This window comes from Balaenoptera acutorostrata, chromosome 13 (assembly GCF_949987535.1).
Source record: "Balaenoptera acutorostrata chromosome 13, mBalAcu1.1, whole genome shotgun sequence".
Lineage (NCBI taxonomy): Eukaryota > Metazoa > Chordata > Mammalia > Artiodactyla > Balaenopteridae > Balaenoptera > Balaenoptera acutorostrata.
Window position 1 is genome coordinate 15,405,556 of NC_080076.1, and position 19,894 is coordinate 15,425,449.

Consider the following 19,894-nt stretch of genomic DNA (forward strand, 5'->3'; position numbering starts at 1 on the left):
GTGTAAGGCTACCTCAGGGAATGGGGGAGGAACCACCTAAAAGATTGAACAATTTTCCCTCCAAAGCTCCTTATACATGTTTTGGTTAAAACATCAAGTCCCGGGCTTCCCTGGTGGCGCAGTGGTTGAGAATCTGCCTGCCAATGCAGGGGACACGGGTTCGAGCCCTGGTCTGGGAAGATCCCACATGCCGCGGAGCAACTAAGCCCGTGAGCCACAACTACTGAGCCTGCGCGTCTGGAGCCTGTGCTCCGCAACAAGAGAGGCTGCGATAGTGAGAGGCCCGTGCACCGCGATGAAGAGTGGCCCCCGCTTGCCACAACTAGAGAAAGCCCTCGCACAGAAATGAAGACCCAAAACAGCCAAAAATAAATAAATAAATAAATAAATTTAAAAAACAAAAAAAACATCGAGTCCCTAGAGATTATTATACTAAGCAAAGTAACTCAGAGAAAGAAAGGCAAATACCATATGATATCACTTATCTGTGGAATCTAAAATATGACACAAATGAACTTATCTACGAAACAGAAACAGACTCACAGACGTGGAGAACAGACTTGTGGTTGCCAAGGGGGAGGGGGTGGGGAGGGATGGAGTGGGAGTTTGGGATTAGCAGATGCCAACTATTATATATAGAATGGATAAACAACAAGGTCCTACTGTATAGCACCGAAAACTATACCCAACATCCTGTAATAAACCATAATGGAAAATAATTTTTAAAAAGCACCAAAAAAAGATAAATAATTTCAGCTAGGTTCTGAAGAACCTAGGGGCAGGACAGGAATAAAGACACAGACATAGAGAATGGACTTGAGGACACGGGGAGGGGGAAGGGTAAGATGGGACAAAGTGAGAGAGTGGCATGGACATATATACACTACCAAATGTAAAACAGATAGCTAGTGGGAAGCAGCTGCATAGCACAGGGAGATCAGCTCGGTGCTTTGTGTTCACCTAGCGGGGTGGGATAGGGAGGGTGGGAGGGAGACGCAAGAGGGAGGAGAAATGGGGATAAATGTATATGTATAGTTATTCACTTTGTTATACAGCAGAAACTAACACACCATTGTAAAGCAATTATACTCCAATAAAGATGTGAAAAAAAATAAAAAATAAAGAAAGCACCAAAAAAAGATAAATAATTTCAACTATGAAAAAAACCAGGTCCCTCTTATAATGATTTTTTGAAATTTTATATTAAGAAAGGATCACCAAACATTACTTGTCAAACTGAATAATCTATATTCAACTCAGTTTAAATTAACCTTCCCCTCCTTAGCTCCAAAATGGATTGTTCTTTGCACTGGTTTTACACTATATCTTAAAGATGATGTGTATGATAGCTCTTTTTGAATCTCTTTTTTGCCTCTAGAGCCTGTTCAAATATCGTTTGCTCCTGGAAGTATCATTGCTTTAAGAGATTAAGAATCAAGTTACAATGATGTTAATTTAATCAGAAAACACTTTCTAAAATGTAGGCTGTATATATAAATTATACATATATTTAGTTTTAGCACTCTATGTTTTATTGATGTATAGAGGTAATAAATTAAGCATCAATAACGAATATGATCAAATAAAACAAAAAAATGAAAAAGGTAAATAAAAATTTTATCTTATTTGCCATTGAGATATAACTCTCCAAACCAAAATCATTTTGTTTATTTTTCTCTGTTAATTAATAAGCAATTCATATGACAATACCAATTTAAAATAAACCAGACAAATGTTTTAAATAAAAATGAATAAAATTGGAGTATTTTTCAACACAAATGTAAACTCAAAGCTAGTCATTCAGTTTAGTTCAGGCACACAAATTTGAAAATCACCTGTTTTAACACCATATTTTAAGGCATCTGTGCAATAACCAAGCAACTGCTCCAGAGACTCAGGATGGTCAGACAGGTATTAAGTCAAACCCATCCAAACCTTCAAGAAGTTGATGAGGATGATGAAAGTCCAATATTTTACTCTTAACATCAAAAGTTTTCCCGATGTAGTGCAGAAGAATATTTACCACTTGTAGCAGAAAACATTTTGTTAAATCTTTGCCATCCTTGGATGGCAACAAATCTAGAGGGAAAAAAAAGAGAGATAAACAGCAGGGTCAGTAACTAAAGAGCCAAAGAAAATCACCATGAGTTTGAGTTTTGATCATTAAATATTAAAGGTATTAAAAGGCCATGTCAAATAGCAAATTAAGTAGCATTTGTCCGAATCCAACAAATAATCTTCATTCAAAGTCCCACTGGATAACAGTTTTCACCAAAAAATAGACCATTTTAGATTAACATCATTGGACAGAAGAATTGTCCCTTCAAGTTCTTCTAGATGGACCTTAGTTGTCTTGTCAAAAACTGAGCTGGTGGCTTCCCTGGTGGCGCAGTGGTTGAGAGTCTGCCTGCCAATGCAGGGGACACGGGTTCGAGCCCTGGTCTGGGAAGATCCCACATGCCGCGGAGCAACTGGGCCCCTGAGCCACAATTACTGAGCCTGCGCGTCTGGAGCCTGTGCCCCGCGACGGGAGAGGCCGCGATGGTGAGAGGCCCGCGCACCGCGATGAAGAGTGGCCCCCGCTTGCCACAACTACAGAAAGCCCTCGCAGAGAAACGAAGACCCAACACAGCCAAAAATAAATAAATAAACAAAGTAAACAATGCCTTAAAAAAAAAAAAAAACTGAGCTGGTAAGTGTACTTTTAAAAGTAAGTTAAAGAATCAGATCTTAAGGAAATCATAATTGCTTCAATAAATATATAGATGACATAGAATTTTGTAAAAAGAAAACAAACAACATTTGTTAATGGCATCCATACCTGAAGCATAAGCATTTGATAAATTAGTCATTAAATTCTCAGTGTGAGCTTCTTTTTTGCATCTTTGTCAGCTGATTGAAAAGGATGAACAGATTTTTTTCTCATCTGTTTCCTATCTAAGTTGAGAAAGAAAGTTATTTGTGATTATTGAAACATGCTGATAATATGTATTTACTGCTTTTATCTGTAACCAAATGTATGCCTCAAAAAATTCATAACATTTGAAATTTTTATTTACACATAATCTCTGGTGGATAGGTGTAAACTAGAGAGAGGCATTAGTTCTACTGAAGTTATGTAAGGCTCTTTTATAACCACATAGAGGGCAAATGATACAATTCTTACTTGTTAGTTTCATATCAGTTTAGTGTAGAGGATTAGTAATTTAGTAATTAAGACCTATCATGTTTAACTATAAATAACAGTGCCTACTATAAAAGATCCTGAAGTGCCTTGCATACATATTAGCACTTAACTATAAATTCTACTACATACTAAGAGTCCTAAGTGCTGTACACACATTTTAATCCTTATAAAGACATTTTTCCCAGTATGCAGATAAACAGATTTAAAGAAGTTAAGAAATAACAATAATTAACACTTGTTGAGCACATACTATGGCCCAGGAACTGTTCCAAGTATCTCACATGTATTATTCTATTCAATCCTTATAGCATAGGCTTATGATGTAGATAACTATTATTAACAAAGATAGCTTTATATATGGTGGAACTAGAATTTATAGACAGGTATTTGAATCAAAACTCCATTAAGTTATCTATCCTCTTTAAAAATTAATATTTGAAAATAGTAAGTCTTGAGGTCTTCTTCAATAAAAGTATTTAACCAGATATCCAATCAAGCAAGTAATTCATTGTTAAGCATCATTTTATGTTCTGGGCAATGTATGGGAAAAAAGAAAGTACAAACTATAGTGTATAAAATCAACTTGTTTACCTATAGCTGTAGAGAAAAAACACAAAGTAATTAGAAAATGATGTATGGCTAAATTTTGTAGTTTGGATTTTATAAGCTTAGTAGTATTGTTTCCTGTTCTAATGGATTTTTCTTAAAGTAAAATAAGCTATTTCCCTATATAATCCAGACTACATTTGTTAAAACTGTAACAAGATTAATTTGGTTTAATTTTTAAGCATTGCTACAACAATTATCAATTGATAAAACATAAGCATTTTAAATGTTTATGTATGACAGATAAGTGTTCTATAATAGCTTTTTCCATAAATAAAAACCTGATACATGAAAAAAACTGTGCATAAGAAAAGACAGCAGAAATTACAGAAATGTGAGATGATTTGCAAAGAATGCAGTGTACTTAAAAACAAATTTCCATATTACATGTTGACCCAGTAGACATATATTAGGTTAATGCTTTGTACAATTTTTTTTCTAGAGGAAAATTGCTTTTTTCAAGTTTCACTGCTATAGACAATGAGAAATAATTGATAATAAGTAAATTTTAAAGTACTAAAGCTTTAAAAGCATTACTTCTTTTAAATAATTAGTGGAAACAAAAATCACAAGAAAAAGGGAAAGCAAAAAGCTTCTGTACATGAAACAGTATTACAGAACGTTTATAAGGAAATTATGTAGAAACCAAAAAATTTGATATATTGGCATAAGAATTATATTCCATTAATAGCTCAACTACACATTGGATCTACAACCTAAAACTAAATTAAATTAATCTTTAATAACAAAATGCTTTTTTTAAATGAGTAAGTAAGATGATTGCTAATATGCTTCTGTCAAAATATGTTAATAATTAATAATCATAGAAAATCAGCAAGACTCGTTTGACAGTCTGCACTTTTAATTGTCATTTCTTGTCACAAAATTTCAACTTACTTGCCAGGCTATATCCACACTCCTTGAAATCCACGTACAATGAAAATCTAATATCTACTCGAAGAGAATACCTGGAGCCAGAGTGTGCTTTTATATGATAAAAAAGAACTTGACCATTAAAGATGTGTAACTGCTGTAATTTATAACTCTTTCAAGGTCCTGTTTTTGAGGGCACAGAAATTTGGAGCAATTCCATTATTTGTAAAATAGGCAGGGATACAATACTTGTATTTGTTTAGAGAATTAACTGAGACAATTGTATTTGTGTTTGAATATCACTTGCTTTTCAAAAGTACGATTTAAAAAAAGTGAATGAATTTCAACTTCCCTTTAACAGTTACAGCTTTTATCTACAGATCTACAAAGTGAAATGTTAGGTACATTAACATTGTAGAGTAAAAATGAAAACAATGCATGGGCATGTTAACAGTACAATTCACATGCTTTTAACACCGGAGTTACTTTTTGCTTTTGTATTGAAAACTCTAAAATTTAAAATAATCCAAAAATATATAATGATCATTATTTCTGAGCCCCATTTCCAGGTGCACATTTTCTCAAGAATTTTATCAAATGTCAACTTGTCCCCTGGGATTTACAACGATTGAATAATGCGCCAGTCAATATGTTATATTTTTAATTAAGCATCTTTTGAGCATGTTAATGAAAGAACATGAAAAGTTCAGTTATTCACAAAAGAAAAGCACCAAGGAGTTCACTAGAGCTTCTAGCAAACAAACAAAAAATATATTGGATGATTTGAAAACCATTTTCTCCTTTTCTTTCTTCCTCCCTTCACTGCTTTCCAATGGAGTTGATTGATGATTGTGAAGTGACATAGAAGTGGGAAAAATAGAAAAAAAAAAAAAAAAGCTAGAAGTCCACAGCTGCTTTTCCATATCCTTCAATGATCTGCAGACCTTTCTTGTTCTAATAGTATCACTACATCCACTAGGGAAGATTGTCTCATTATCTTCATTCAGAAAAGACTGACTCTTCTCATGACTCCTGGACGCCTGCTCATTTCTGTTAATAAACCCACCTACATTCTTGCACTGTGAGAACCCCCTCCCACAAAGTTCCCTACCTTCCCCTTCCTCATTCTCATCCTTACCCATTCCTTCCTCCCATGCTGTAACCACCAGCACTCTATGTTCAAAAGGACTCAAACAATCGCAATTCTGAGAAAATGGGTCTCCAGCCATAAAGTACTATCATTCTATTCCTTTCCCTTCATGTCCTGATAATTAGACAGTTAGACATTTATTTATAAACACACTGAGCATGAAGCTGACTGTCCTCAGCCCAAGGGGAAATTAATGTTGCTGTTTTTTCAATTTTGCCTAGTTTTATACATTTATAAAACACATAAATTGAAATAGAAACTCAATTTTTCTCTACAGAGCATGTGAAAGCTTTCTTGTATTACACTACATCAGATAGGACTTCAAGGGGAAAAGAGAATACTCTTTTCTTAGGATTCTTAGTAACACTAATATTAAAACCTATAGCTTTCTTTCATTGGACCCTTACTGTATTTCATACAGTGTTAAATATTTTTCATATGTTGACTCCTCATAGAAGTTCTATGAAATAGGTATTATTATTATTGTGTTCTGTTTCGCAGCTCCCTTTACTTCAGTTCCCCCATCAATAAAGTGGGCATTGTATATAATAATACCTACTCACGGGCTTGTGGTATCAAAAGAGATGATGCTTCTTAAGTGCTTATAGCAATCCGTTAATTCTTTATATAATTCTTTTCTCTGACAATCTTGACGGACAGAACAAAAAGCAAACAAAAAATAATTTTGATAATGCCTTGACCAAAAACTTTTAATGACTCCCCATCCACTATATTGAGTTCTTAAGTTGACCCTTTTCTTGCCTTACCTCCTACCCCTCATCTACAGCAACCTCCTGCATCTCAAAAATAGTTCACACACTCTCGTCTGTAAACTTTACTTTTTCTTACTTCCCTGCGTTCTATTTCATACAATTTCATCTGTTTTAAATGCCTTCTCTCCTCCTTTCTTCTAATTCAAAATTCACATGTAACACATATTTACTGACTACTTATGTGCCAAGCACTCTTCTAAGATAGATTCATATAATTCATTTAATTCTCCTTGCAACGTTATAACACTGCTATTTACTGTCTTCATTTTACAGATGAAGAACCTAAAGCACAGAGAAGTCAAGTTATTTGCCACAGATCACACAGCTAATAAGTGGCAGATCCAAGATTCAGTCTAAGTCATTCTGGTTGTAGAGTCCACTTTCTTAACCCCTACCCTGTCTTCTATCTTAAGAGGACCAAAGTCATATCTTAGTAGCTCCACAAATATTTCTGTAGTAGCTCCACAGGTATTTCTGTATTTCCACCACTGAGCTGAAGTGATCTTTATTTTCCTCTGAATGATTACACCAACTTTTCAATTTTTGTACAGTTTATTTGGCAGTTTAATGCATTTATTAGAAGTTCTCTCATGATGTTGGAAGGGAGGTACAAAAAGTACATTCAGTACTGCCGTCAAGGAAGTTACAATTTAGCAGAAAGGAAAGTAACAGACAGAAAAAAAAAACCTCTACATATTTTAATGATGTGAAAAGTGCTACATTTATAAAAAGATTATAACCATAGATTATAGCAGCAACATGGAACAGGATACAGGGGTGTGCTACCAAGTTGCTCAGAGAGCATTTAGCAGAAGACTAACACAGTCTGAAAGGCCATCTAAAGCTCTCTAAAGAGGGTGATATGTGAGCTGAAACCTGAACTATAAGTAGCATTTAACTAGGTGACGAGAGAGGAGAAGCATATTCAAAAAAAAATTTTTAAATGCACAAGATCTTGAGATGCCAGTTGAGGAAATAAGTAAAAGTAAGTGTATGTGACAGCCCAGAAAATCAACAGGGAGAAATTATCCCGAGGAAGTAGGAGGGGCACATAAATGTGTTTGGTGTTTAGAGGGTTACAAAAACCAGACAAGTGTTTCAGCTGTGGAATGACACGATTGTGGCTTCCTATGGCCGTAGAAACAATGGTGAAGAGATGGTGGTTGAAAATATTAAGTGTCTTGGTAAAACTTAGAGCAAGAGTGTTGTTGTGTTTTTTTTTTATCATCTATGAGATTAGCAGAGATGCTAGAGAAGGAACATATGCCTTCTTACAAACTCTTCAAAGTGAATTCCAATTAAATGCATAAAATTGAATGATGATGGTACTATATAATACAAATATATAAAATGCTATAGAATTATAGAGGGAGAAAGTTTCATTTCTATTTGGAGCTGTATTAAGAATGATAATTTTTCTAAGCTTTGAGCCTTAGTATGGCAGGCTGTATTCTAAACCCATCAGGAGCATTAATTCATTTAATCCTCTCAACAAATCTATGACGTAGTTTATTAGTTAAAAGAGTGTATGGCGGCTTTAATGGAAACCAAAATAATAGTGACTTAAACCAATAGATTTAATTCTCTTCTACATAGAAATCTGAACAGGAAGGTGGCTCAGGGCTGTCCCAGGACTCTGCTCCACGAGTTCATCCAAAGACCTGGGTTCCTTCTATCTTGGGGCACTGCAATTCCCGAGATCTGTGCTATCTATTTTTATATCGCATTTAAAAGTAAAAGAAATTGCATGTAAAAAATCTCATTTTTAAAAGTAAAAAGAAACAGGTGAAATTAATAATACATTTAATTTAATATCCAAAATATTATCATTTCAAACTTTCACTGCTTCTCAATTAGGATGTGAAAATCCATTGGAAATACTTGGTCTGTATTTAGATTTTATAAAATTTTCAGTTGAAAAATACAGATTAACATATATAAGTTATCTAAAAGATACTTAAAAGTTTTGTTTTAGATAAGGAAAGGGAAACACAAAATGATTATGTACCTTGCACACATTTATAGTTTTTAACTAATAGAGTTGAAAAAATGATATTTGGACCATGATAAAAAGAATGTTTGTAATTTCAATATGTTGTTAAACATATAAGATTGTGATCATTGTCATCTAATATTTCATTATTTTTTAACTTTACCTGTGTTGATACTCTACCTCTTAAATTGTATACACTTTGAAGACAGAAAAAAAATTATTCAATTCTTTATACACTCCCAGAGTATCATTCAGTTCTTTACACATCTATATGGTGTTTAGTCACACTGCAAAATCCAGAGAAGAATCGTTACCCTTTTCACCTAAGTTATGTTTATTAGCCTTTCTTTCCACATAATTTCTGATTATCTGGGTTCAAAATAGAAAGATAAATTGGAAGACAGAGTTAATAACTAAAACTGTGGAACAGAAAGATATGATAACTCTAAAAATACCCAGAAGACATATTGATATGTGTTTCCTTTGTAAGGTTTGACTTCATTTGTTTTCGTAAGTCACTGATTTCTTCTGGGAGAATTTCTTTTCATCTCTGAGAAATTATTTTAACAATACCATGAAACAATATTCTAAATAAACAAAGTACAGAGAAAATAGCTCTTGCTTTGTGGAAGTATCTGGTCTTTACATTTATGTAATTCTTTCATCTTACATTTCATTTAACTTTTCCCATGAGCCCTTGCAAACGTCTTGTTTACACATATTGTAAGGAGATAGGTCACAATCATACAATACAATTGAACCTATATTGTTCTTTGTACTTTTTGTGTCTAGACTACAGGACATCTTTCTTTTAGTAGCTTGCTTTTTAAAGGTGAAAAAAAAGAGCTTTATTTGTTTTGCTTTGTTTTTTGTAACAAAGCAAAACAAACACCATTCACATTATTCAGATATATAATTCTAACAAAATATCTACAGTGTAGAAACTATTGATATTTTACAGAAAACCTAGGAAGTTTGCGCCTACAAAGTATAGCTAGCAACTGTCAGCACAGAGATTTGACCTCAGACCAAACCCCAGATCTTCCAACCTTAATCTCTTCATTTTGTTAAAACAACATGGCATACCATTTCTTCCCACCTAGTGACTTTCTAAATACAGCCTGTCATGTTATCATTATTTTGTATTGTGTTCAGGTAATGTATGTTTTTACTTCAACATAAAATATTAATATGTAAAGCAATACTAATTCTTTGCTTTCAAAATTAATGACTTCAATGATCTGGGTTATTTGAGGCATTTCTAAATAAATCGCTCTCTATATTGAGGGAATTGAATTGTAATTTGTATTTTTTAAAATTTATTTATTGATTTGTTTTTATTTTTGGCTGTGTTGGGTCTTTGTTGCTGCCTGCAGACTTTCTCTAGTTGTGGTGAGCGGGGGCTACTCTTCATTGCGGTGTGTGGGCTTCTCATTGTTGTGGCTTCTCTTGTTGAGGAACATGGGATCTAGGTGCATGGGCTTCACTAGTTGTGGCTCGCAGGCTCAGTAGTTGTGGCTCACGGGCTCTAGAGCACAGGCTCATAAGTTGTGGCACATTGGCTTAGTTGCTCCGCGGCATGTGGGATCTTCCCAAGCCAGGGATCAAACCCATGTCCCCTTCATTGGCAGACGGATTCTTAACCACTGCGCCACCAGGGAAGCCCTGTCATTCATATTTCTACATTCTATTTGTTGACACATGTAATTTATATTCTTTTCTCAAAAGTTCTCACATTTTCTCGAAGCCTACATTGTGAAAAATGATTTTAGAATATGGACTAATAGGGACAAATAATTCCAAGTTGAATTTCACAGGTTTTAGTGTAACCTGGCCTGAACCAGATCTATAATATCTGTGCTAATTGACTGACAGCAGCTTTAGAAAATCAAGGCAACTCTCAAGTTTTCCTAGTTACATAAGCCCGAAAACAGCCAAGTAGTATCCAGTTTATTACAAATAGTTGTTATAATGAGACAGCTTAGTTCAACAACCAAATGAAATACATATGTAGTAGTTGATAATTAAACCAACCAGTTTTCTTGGTATTTTAGGAACTAAGGATTTGAAGGATATATCAGGTCATATAACCTGGAATTAATCAGTCCCTCCCAGCCTAGCCAAATCACCAAACTTGAGGGTACTATGAAAATTGCAAACAAGAAATGGAAGAAAAATTAAAATGGCCATTAGGCAAATGAAAAACTTATCAATCTCAAAAGTAATCATGGAATATCATACAATACATTACTTTAATAAATTCTTAAAATGTTAATACTGGTAAATTAATTGATAATACATTAATAATATTTTAATAATAAAATTATAACATTTTACCCATTGGATTGAACAAAAAGTAGAATTTACTTACTTAAAATAGTAGTCCTAAAAAAAGTCTAACAACACTTAAAAGCAAGACTTGAAAAGATAAAGTTGACCCAAAAGTAAGTTAACTACCTACCAAAACAAAACTCAACACACTGAAGGATGACAATATCTATAAACAAAATAACATAAAATTCACAACGTCCTGATTACAATAAAAATGATAAAATGTGCAAAGAAGCAAAAAAAAAAAAAAAAAAAGTAACCCACTACCAGGAGAAAAATCAGTAAATAGAAACCGAATCAGGAATGACAGATAATAGAATTAACAGATGAGGACTTTAAAAACATCTACTACAATAAATATATGCAAGGATTTTTTAAAAAAGAAAATAATAAAAAGAGAAATGGAAACAATAAAACTAAATTAAATAGAACTTCTAGGGCTGAAAAAATAAAATATCTGAGATTAAAAGTTCCCTATAATGGCCTAATAGAAGATTGGAAGCTATAGGGGGAAAAAAACCCCAAAACTAACAAATTTAAAGTAAAGGCAATAGAAACTATCCAAACTGAAGTTACAGAGATAACAAATGCTGAAAAAATATGATCAGAACCTAGCCATACATGCAACAAAATAATGAAATTGAATATATCCTTAATAGGGGTTCCAGAAGGAAAGGAGCAGCAGAAAAATATTTGAAAAAATAATGGCTAAAAATATTTCCAAATTTGATGAAAACTACAGATCCCAGAAAGCTCAACAAATCCCAAGGTGAGTAAACAGAAAGAAAACTACACCAGGATACATATATCAAATTTCTGAAAGCTATTATTTTTAAAAACTATAGCAACTAGAAAGAAAGATGCATTAATTACAAGGGACTAAATAATAATGATGGAGAACTTCTCATAAGAAACAATGTAAGTCAGAAGGCAATGAAAAAGCTTTAAAGTACTGAAAGAAAACGAACACTGAAAACTAGAATTCTATGTCACAAACAAAAGTGAATTTGCTGACAGCACTACAAAATGCATTAAAGGACGTCCTTCAGGTTAAATAAAAATGATAAAAAGATATTTTAAAAACTTGACTCTACACAAAGGAATGAAGAATATTGGAAATAATTAATGTATGGGTAAAGTTATCAGGTTATTTATCTTATTTTAAAATATTTTAAAAAACCATTTGTCTTGTAAAGCAAAAAAAAAAAAAAAGGCAACATAAGGACATAAGAGCAAGGACTGCCTGTTGGATTTGGCAGTATAGTGCATATTGGCTGTGATTGCTAAAATGTTGTAATGAAATATTAACAATAGGAACCAGTCTGTAGTGGGTTGACAAAGAAATGCTAGTACTATTTTTATTTTGGAAAATAGAATTTTTTTTAATAAAAACCAGGTTATTTATGTTAATATATATAATAGTTTTATAATTGTTGCTTTTAAATAAATTGATAAATATTTTTAAATTTATTAATTTTAATTGATACTTCTAATATAACCAAATTATTAGATATAACCCACATAAAACAAATTCTTTGAGGTTTTCAATAATTTTTAAGAATGTAAAGGGATCCTGAGACCATAAATTTTAGAACTCTTGCTTTATAAGATGCTGCCTTCATAAACATCGATGTAGATACAAAATTATTCTGAGGTAGAAAATAGGATTTCCAATGGTATTGTCTTATTTAAAAGGAGGCAACAAGTTAAATTTCTTTTTCCTCATTAAGATTTATTATTCATTCTTTAATAATGGACAGGTATGACAACTATGCCTAGTGTTTGCATTTGAATCTCAAATGATCACTACTGAATACAAAGAGGAAAAAAATAACACCTGGATATCATAAAATAAACCAATAACACAAATTGGCTCATGAATATTTATTTGCACATTAATTCATCTATAGATAAAACAAATGAATAAACTCATGAATATTCTCTGAATTATTTATCTATGGGATCTTTTGTAGAAGACGTATTATGCAAAAATTCTGCTCCTTACATAAATGACATTTGAATAGTTAAAAAAATGCTCTCCCATTATAATCACTGGATACTACCATGCTAATAAAAGCAAAGATGAAAAATGGGGATTTACATAATAGAACACCATTTGAAAATGAGATATTAGCTTGATTCTTGTTTACACATTAGAAAGCTTTAAAACTGTCAGAGATGGTGATGATTAACCAGAAAAGAGCAGAGGATAGTACATTATCTCTCATCTCTCTAGTTTGTAATGGGAATCAGGATGGAGTTCTATTCATCTATTAATTCTCATTCACTTAGCCTCCAGTGTGATCTATATATACAAGATGATAGGACCTTGTGTATATGTCCAAAATATATTTATTTCCTTGTGAGAGTTTGAGTTAATCACTGATTATGTTTATCTATTTTGCTATTAACTCAGTTTTGCCTGCCTTCCCCAAATTTCCTTTATTATTTGAAGTCCTACTTATTCTTACAGGACTCCCCTTAGTCTTTCTCAATATCATAAAATGAAAATAGTTTTCTGTTTCCTTATTATCGATATAGAATATTTTAAGTTTTATTCTGGGTTTTTACCTTAGAGTGTTTATTATATATCTTGCAATGTAATTACTTTTATACATTCTACTTCGCTGACTACGTTATCAGTTCCTTGAAGTAACTAGCATTGTGTCTTTCTCACCTTTGTTTATGATGATCTGGTGCAAAACTGAGAACTTAGTAGATGGCTATCTTGCGTTAATGAAGTTAAATTAAACAACCTCAGCGAGTTCTAGCAGCTTAGTCCAAATCTCCTGGTGTGAGGACCAAAAAATAAATTTTATCCAAGGAAGTAAACCATCAAGATAATAAAGATATCAAGATACAAGATAATAAAGCATTTTTATATTTTGTATTATTACTGCATAGGAATTTAAGAATACCTTATTTCTTACTATAAAAGAAAAAATATAAAATGTATGTTCTTAAATCTTGTGATAAATGCTAAATATAGTCTCTTTTTTTCTCTAAATTATATCAAGTGCTAATTACTAAATATTAGGTTATATGAAGAGATAAACTGTTCGAGATGTGACCTAGAATTGAGGCATCTACAGTATCTACGACAACAAGGTTCCACTTTTGGGGGGTCAATTTTTAATCATATCTTTGCCTCATTCATCTCCTAAGTTGCCAACAAGATCTCAAAAGCCTCCTAACTGAATTTATTCTCTGTAATTATGTTTTCTTCTAATTCTACAGACCACAGCCAGGTGAGTTACATTCATTTAGTGATTTATTCAAAGGACATTTATTGACTATAATGTGTACGTAGGGGAGGAAAAATAATTTTCTGTCCACCCTTCTAGTTTCTTGGCTGAGACCCACCTGTAATAAAGACATATTAACAGGAGAAAAACAAAAATAAGTTTAATAACATGTCTACCTCATGTATACATGAGAGTTACTCAGGAAAAACTTTTTAACTCCCCAAAATGGCCCAAGCCACCGCCTTAAATACCATCTTTAGCTAAAGACAAAAGAAGATGCTGGGGGTTTGGGGGAGACCAGTTATGGAAGGTTATCAGGAAAAACAAGGGTATGATTGTTATGCAGATTTACACCATTGCCTTCTCCACTGATGAGAGTTTCTAGAGATTTAGTCATCTTCCTTTTCCAGTTACAGAGAGGGAGGCATCAGAGAGCTCAGATCATGAAATTGCTTCCAATCTACTACCATGATTATTACTATGACTATTCCTTTGCAACCAAAAAAATATGTTTTTGTTTTTGTTTTTGCCATTTCTCATCCTACTATCATTCTGCCTCATCTTTCACATCCTCTCATTGGAAATATTTCCTACTCTGATACTATACTGTTGACAAACTTCCTGTGTAAATTCTCACTTTCACAGAAAGCAGCAAATGGTGTTTCAGAGGAAAAACAACCTTGGATTTTATTCAAAGTGGAACAGTTATTTTCTTCCTGACAAACTATAGACTTGCAAAAACAGAGTGATTTACCTTTTGATTTTTCAAAACCTTGAAGTAAATAACATAAAATATGTAGGATTCCTTGCTGCTACTAGAAACCATAAACAACTTTCATCAATGAAATGGTGAAATTTACATTTACACTGATTTTCTCTTGACTGCCCTACCTCATGCAATCGTCTAATCTAGACTTTCCACATACTGCTTTTAGATTAATTATAGTTTTTGGTTGCCAGCCAAGTTTAATTATGAAAGATACAGAAATAATTGTAATAAATACTATTTAAGGGATTGTGCTGTAAATAAATTAGTGACCATTTCTTTCTTATAATTAGGAGAGAGATTTCCATACATAGGGTAGTATTTTATATACACATAGGATAAAATTGTAATTTATTCTACCAGAAAACTCATCAGTTTGATTTTATTTTAGATTAAGTCCCACCAGTCTGGTGTAGTGTCTCAACAATTTTCCTTTTCTGCTATGTTTAATTCTTCAAAACTGAATTATCTTAAGGATTTTTTTAAACCTTAAATGACCACATAAGGATTAGTTGTTTCTTTCTGGAGAAAAATCATGGGGAAAAAAAAATTTCCCTATTCAGAGCAGATGCAAATTATGTTTAAACAGTTAAACATTCCTCTGTGTGTCTTTGTTCATATTATTCCATTTGCCTGGAATACTTTCCCTTTTTCATACCTAGCCAATTTATACTTCGAAATCAGTTCTAATCTTATCATATTTATGAAGATTCCTTACTTCTCCTAGAGTTACTTATACCTTACCTACTTCTCCCAAGAGGCACTTGAACCACTATAGTCATATCATTGATTGAGTCATAGCAACCAATAAGTACAAACCAAGTACAAACCAATATCTTCAACTAGAATGTGATCTTTTCAGGGTTAGGAATGGTGCTTACTTTATTCTGTATTTCTGGCCTTTAGCATTTGCCTAGGATGTAATTTGCATTCAATTAAGACTTTTCAAATGAACAAAAAAATTATTTCATCCTCAGAACTGAATCTCTGAGACTAAGAATCGCTTCCCTTCAAACACGCTGTGAGGAGGATCCCTAGTCATCCTCTTTTTATCGAGGTGAGGTTTACCTGGCTTTCTCCATCTAACCCAAAACAAACTTCCCCTCTGCCCAAACCGGTCACCATAATGCAAATGTGAATGAGTCCAGCTGATCTGAACCCAAATCCTAATTCACTTTTTAAAGTTAACACTGGCCCTCAAAAGTTACTTAACTCTGAGTCTCGATTCCACCTATGTGCATCTCAGCAGTCAAGTTTGCAGTATCCTTGCATCCAGGGAAGGCTGAAGAACGGTGACTGAGGAAGGGATTTGAAAGAAGGTGGAAAATGTAAGAGTGAAACTCTCAGATAAAGACTCTGGATAAGCGTAATAAGCATGTACGATTTACTTAACTCCATTTCCTAAATCATCAAATCGTTGTTTTTTTGGTTTTTTTTTCATCATAGGACAGCAGTGGCAGGAGTGGAGCTACAAAATCAGGAGGTTGAAGGAGGACCCATATTTCATGACAGACTTTTGTGAATTTACTTCGCATGAGCAATAGCCGTGGTGAGCAAGCAGTAAATGTGGTCGAAGTGATGAATCATCAGTGTGACTTTTGCATCACATGACACCCTAGTTGTAGTTTTGGAGAATAAAAAAAAAATGTTGGAAGGAATGTATCACTTGACACTTAGATATTTAATAAATTCACCTGTTAATTTTCTTGCTTTAAAGGTATGAATTTTTATAATTGTGCAGTACTAACTTACAATATAGGGAGATGAAAAACATTGTAAACTACATGAAGCAAACTTAAAATCGACATTTATAACTCAGTCATAGCTACAGTCACTCTCTTTAGTTCTCCTTTTATTTACTTTGATGCCATTGTAGGTGAGATGTACTCCCCACCCCAAACCCACCACTGTTTTCTTTTCCAGATATTTCTCCAAAAATTATCTTTCTGCCCTCCACTTCTAGGTGCACTCTGCAATCTTTTCATCCTTCGCAACAAACAATCCTCATTATTAGTCCTGGACATTTTAACCCTCGGTTCTATTCCTTCAGAATAAGTATTATATTCTTAAACCCAAGGGCAATGTCTTTCAAAACATCATAAGACGGTGAGTAAATATGCTTTATACTGTACATAAACCATCCCTGGTATAAAAGGATACTGGGTGATTATATTAACCTCTATGAAAGAACAAACAACTTTCTTACATAGAGAGTTTAATGATGTTTGGAGAAGATAAAACACTGATAAATTTAGCTAATCATAAAAGTTAGAAAAAGCAAGATCCCTGAGGTTTTATGTTTCAAATTAATCAATACTAAATCCTGAGATCTCCAGGGCCTGGACACCTGCATTAATACTTTTCCATTAACTCCTTCCTATGTTTAGTCTCTTCCCCAGTCAGCAGAGGCATAGTTCATTACTTTACTCTCTCGGTCAATATTCTCAACATCGTGTTTTATTGTTTTCTGGCCTCTTTCCCACTCAGAAAATCTTCCTCAAAATTTTAGAACAACTACTACTATACTTCCTCTCTCTACAAAGATAAAAGCCATCAGACTCCAATTTCTCTAAAAATTCAAAGGTATCTGCCTCCATCTGGTTTTCAATCCCAATTACCTAAAGCAATATCCCTCCTCTATGGTCCATCCTCATCTGCATCTTGTTCTATCCTACATCCCTCAGGGACCTCACTCCCTCCTGAATCCTTTCTTTCTCCTGTGACTTCAACTTCTTCCCCTTTACTGGAAACAGAGCTCCAACAGAGTGTGTTGTGGGTTGGATTGTTGAAACTCATACATTGAAGTCTTAACCCCCAGTACCTTAGTATTTGGAAATAGGATTTTTAAATAGCTGATTAAGTTAAATGGGGCTATTAGGATGGGTGCTAGTCCAATATAACTGGTGTCCTTATAAGAAAAAGAGATTAGGACACAGAAACACATAGAGGAAAGAACAAGTAAAGACACAAAGAAATATGGTCATCTCCAAAGCCAGAAAGATAGACTTCAGAACTAACCAATCTTACTGACACCTTAATCTCAAGACGTCTAGCCTCTAGAACTGAAAGAAAATAAATTCCTGTTGTTTAAGCTACTCAGTCTCTGGTAATTTGTTATAGAGCCCCTAACAAATTAATACAGATTTCACTGGCCCTTATAGAAATTCAAAGCTGTTGCAACTTTAAAAACTCCTCTATTTTTGAACCCACATTACCCTCTTTTTATGACACAATTTCTTTCTTTCTCTTAAGAGTCAGGCTTCTTAACTTAAAGATCATTCTACCTGTATTTCCTCCACTTTTAATCAATTATTCAATTCACTTCAGTTTGGACTCTACCTAAAAGGTAGTGAAACTTTTTTCTTTCCTTTCTTGTCTCCAAATTTTAATCCTGTTGACCACTCCCTCCTTCCTCAAATACTTCCTTAACTTGTTTTTTATAATATCATATTATATTGATTTTCTTCCTACCTCTTAGAGATGATCACACCATCTCCAGCTCTACTGGGCTCCTGTTTCTCTTCCATATTTGTTTATTTAGGGTTCAACCCCTCACTCTTCAATTCTTATTTTACTTTCCACGCTTATGATTTCAAGTTATATTTCTAGTTCAAGTTGCTGGGCTTTAAACTCATTTGAAAAATAAACTAATATTCTAAATTGACATATTTAAATCAGGACTCATTTTCTCTCCTTCTTGCTCTTTCTCCTGTTCCTGCGAATGACATCATTGTATATTCACTTTCCCAAATGAGAAATGTCTCAACCCTTACTTCCCCTTTTCTCCAACATCTCCCATTAATAAATTATTTTTGACTTATCCTCTTCAATATTTCTGTATTTTTATTCCTCTCTTAATTACATCTCTAATATCTTGGTTCCCTAAGCTCCACTCTTGACAGACAGACACTGCATTCATAGTCATCAGTTTGAAGCATTAATATAACTTTAAAATTATCCTGCCTAAAATCCTTCGGTGGTTCAAAGGCCCAAACTATTTAGTATGGTATATAAAACCCTTTCTGGTTCTGTCTATGCCACCAGGTTAAGCACTTTTCTTTCCCCAGCCTTCATTGTCCATATTCAAGGGGAATCTGTTTAACTCAATTTCAAGCTAAAGTCATGTTCTCTGATCTGGTCCATTTAAAATGTAATGCCTTTAGTTTGCAACCTCTTCCTTAACCCTCTGCTTAGCTAATTGGTCCTCACCCTTCAGGTCATAAATTACACATTTTCATTTTTTGGAACTTTCCATAGCCATGCAAGACTGAATTAAGTTCCCTTCCTATGCAATTCCTTGGAATTTTATGCTAACATATTTAAGTATTTAGGTAAGCAGTCTATGTTATGATAGTGTTTGTCATGATGTGATCATTTATCAGTTGTCTATCAGTTTCCATTAGTGTCAGGACTTCTTAGGGGACTTAATAAATACCTGTTAAATGAAATAATAAATATATCAGTGTTTAAGCTTTGCATTAGAGGACATTTTTTAAACAAAACTGGTGCAGCTTTTTTTTTTTTAATCTATTTTCAACATCTCTTTACTGTGTCCCACACAGCATAGAGCTTGGCGTATTATATATTTTCAAGGACAATATGAACTTGATAAAAACAAAGAAGCCCTAACAAATATAGCTAGTCCAATATTAGTTCCCCTGTTTCTATATTATTTTAATAATGATATGTTGTTAGGGAAAAGTTTTGTGAGAAAATTATAAAAGACTTGAGAATCAGCAGTAACATTTCTTAAACGCTACACTCTGGCCTCAATTAATAATGCCCTAGAAACATTCATACTGTGTTCTTTTCCTGTGTTTTAACTTTGTCAGTCTTATATTGTTTCTCCTAACATGTTGCTATAGATAAATAACACCAAGTCTCTTATATGACTTCAAAAATCCATTTTTCTTAAATAGAGGCATATTCATAAAACTAGGCTCTTCATGATCGGTAAAGAAAATTGCTTA

General features: G+C 33.4%; 1 protein-coding gene across 1 annotated transcript in view; it reads right to left on the bottom strand.

Moving 5' to 3' along the window:
• Positions 1-19,894, bottom strand: part of LOC103009961 (glutamate decarboxylase 1-like) — a gene marked incomplete at its 5' end in the record, with an annotated part of 147,296 nt that overhangs the window by 22,991 nt on the left and 104,411 nt on the right. The window contains 2 exon segments of the mRNA XM_057527080.1: positions 1,836-1,914; positions 1,916-2,079. Of these exon segments, the coding sequence (XP_057383063.1) occupies positions 1,836-1,914; positions 1,916-2,079 (243 nt within the window).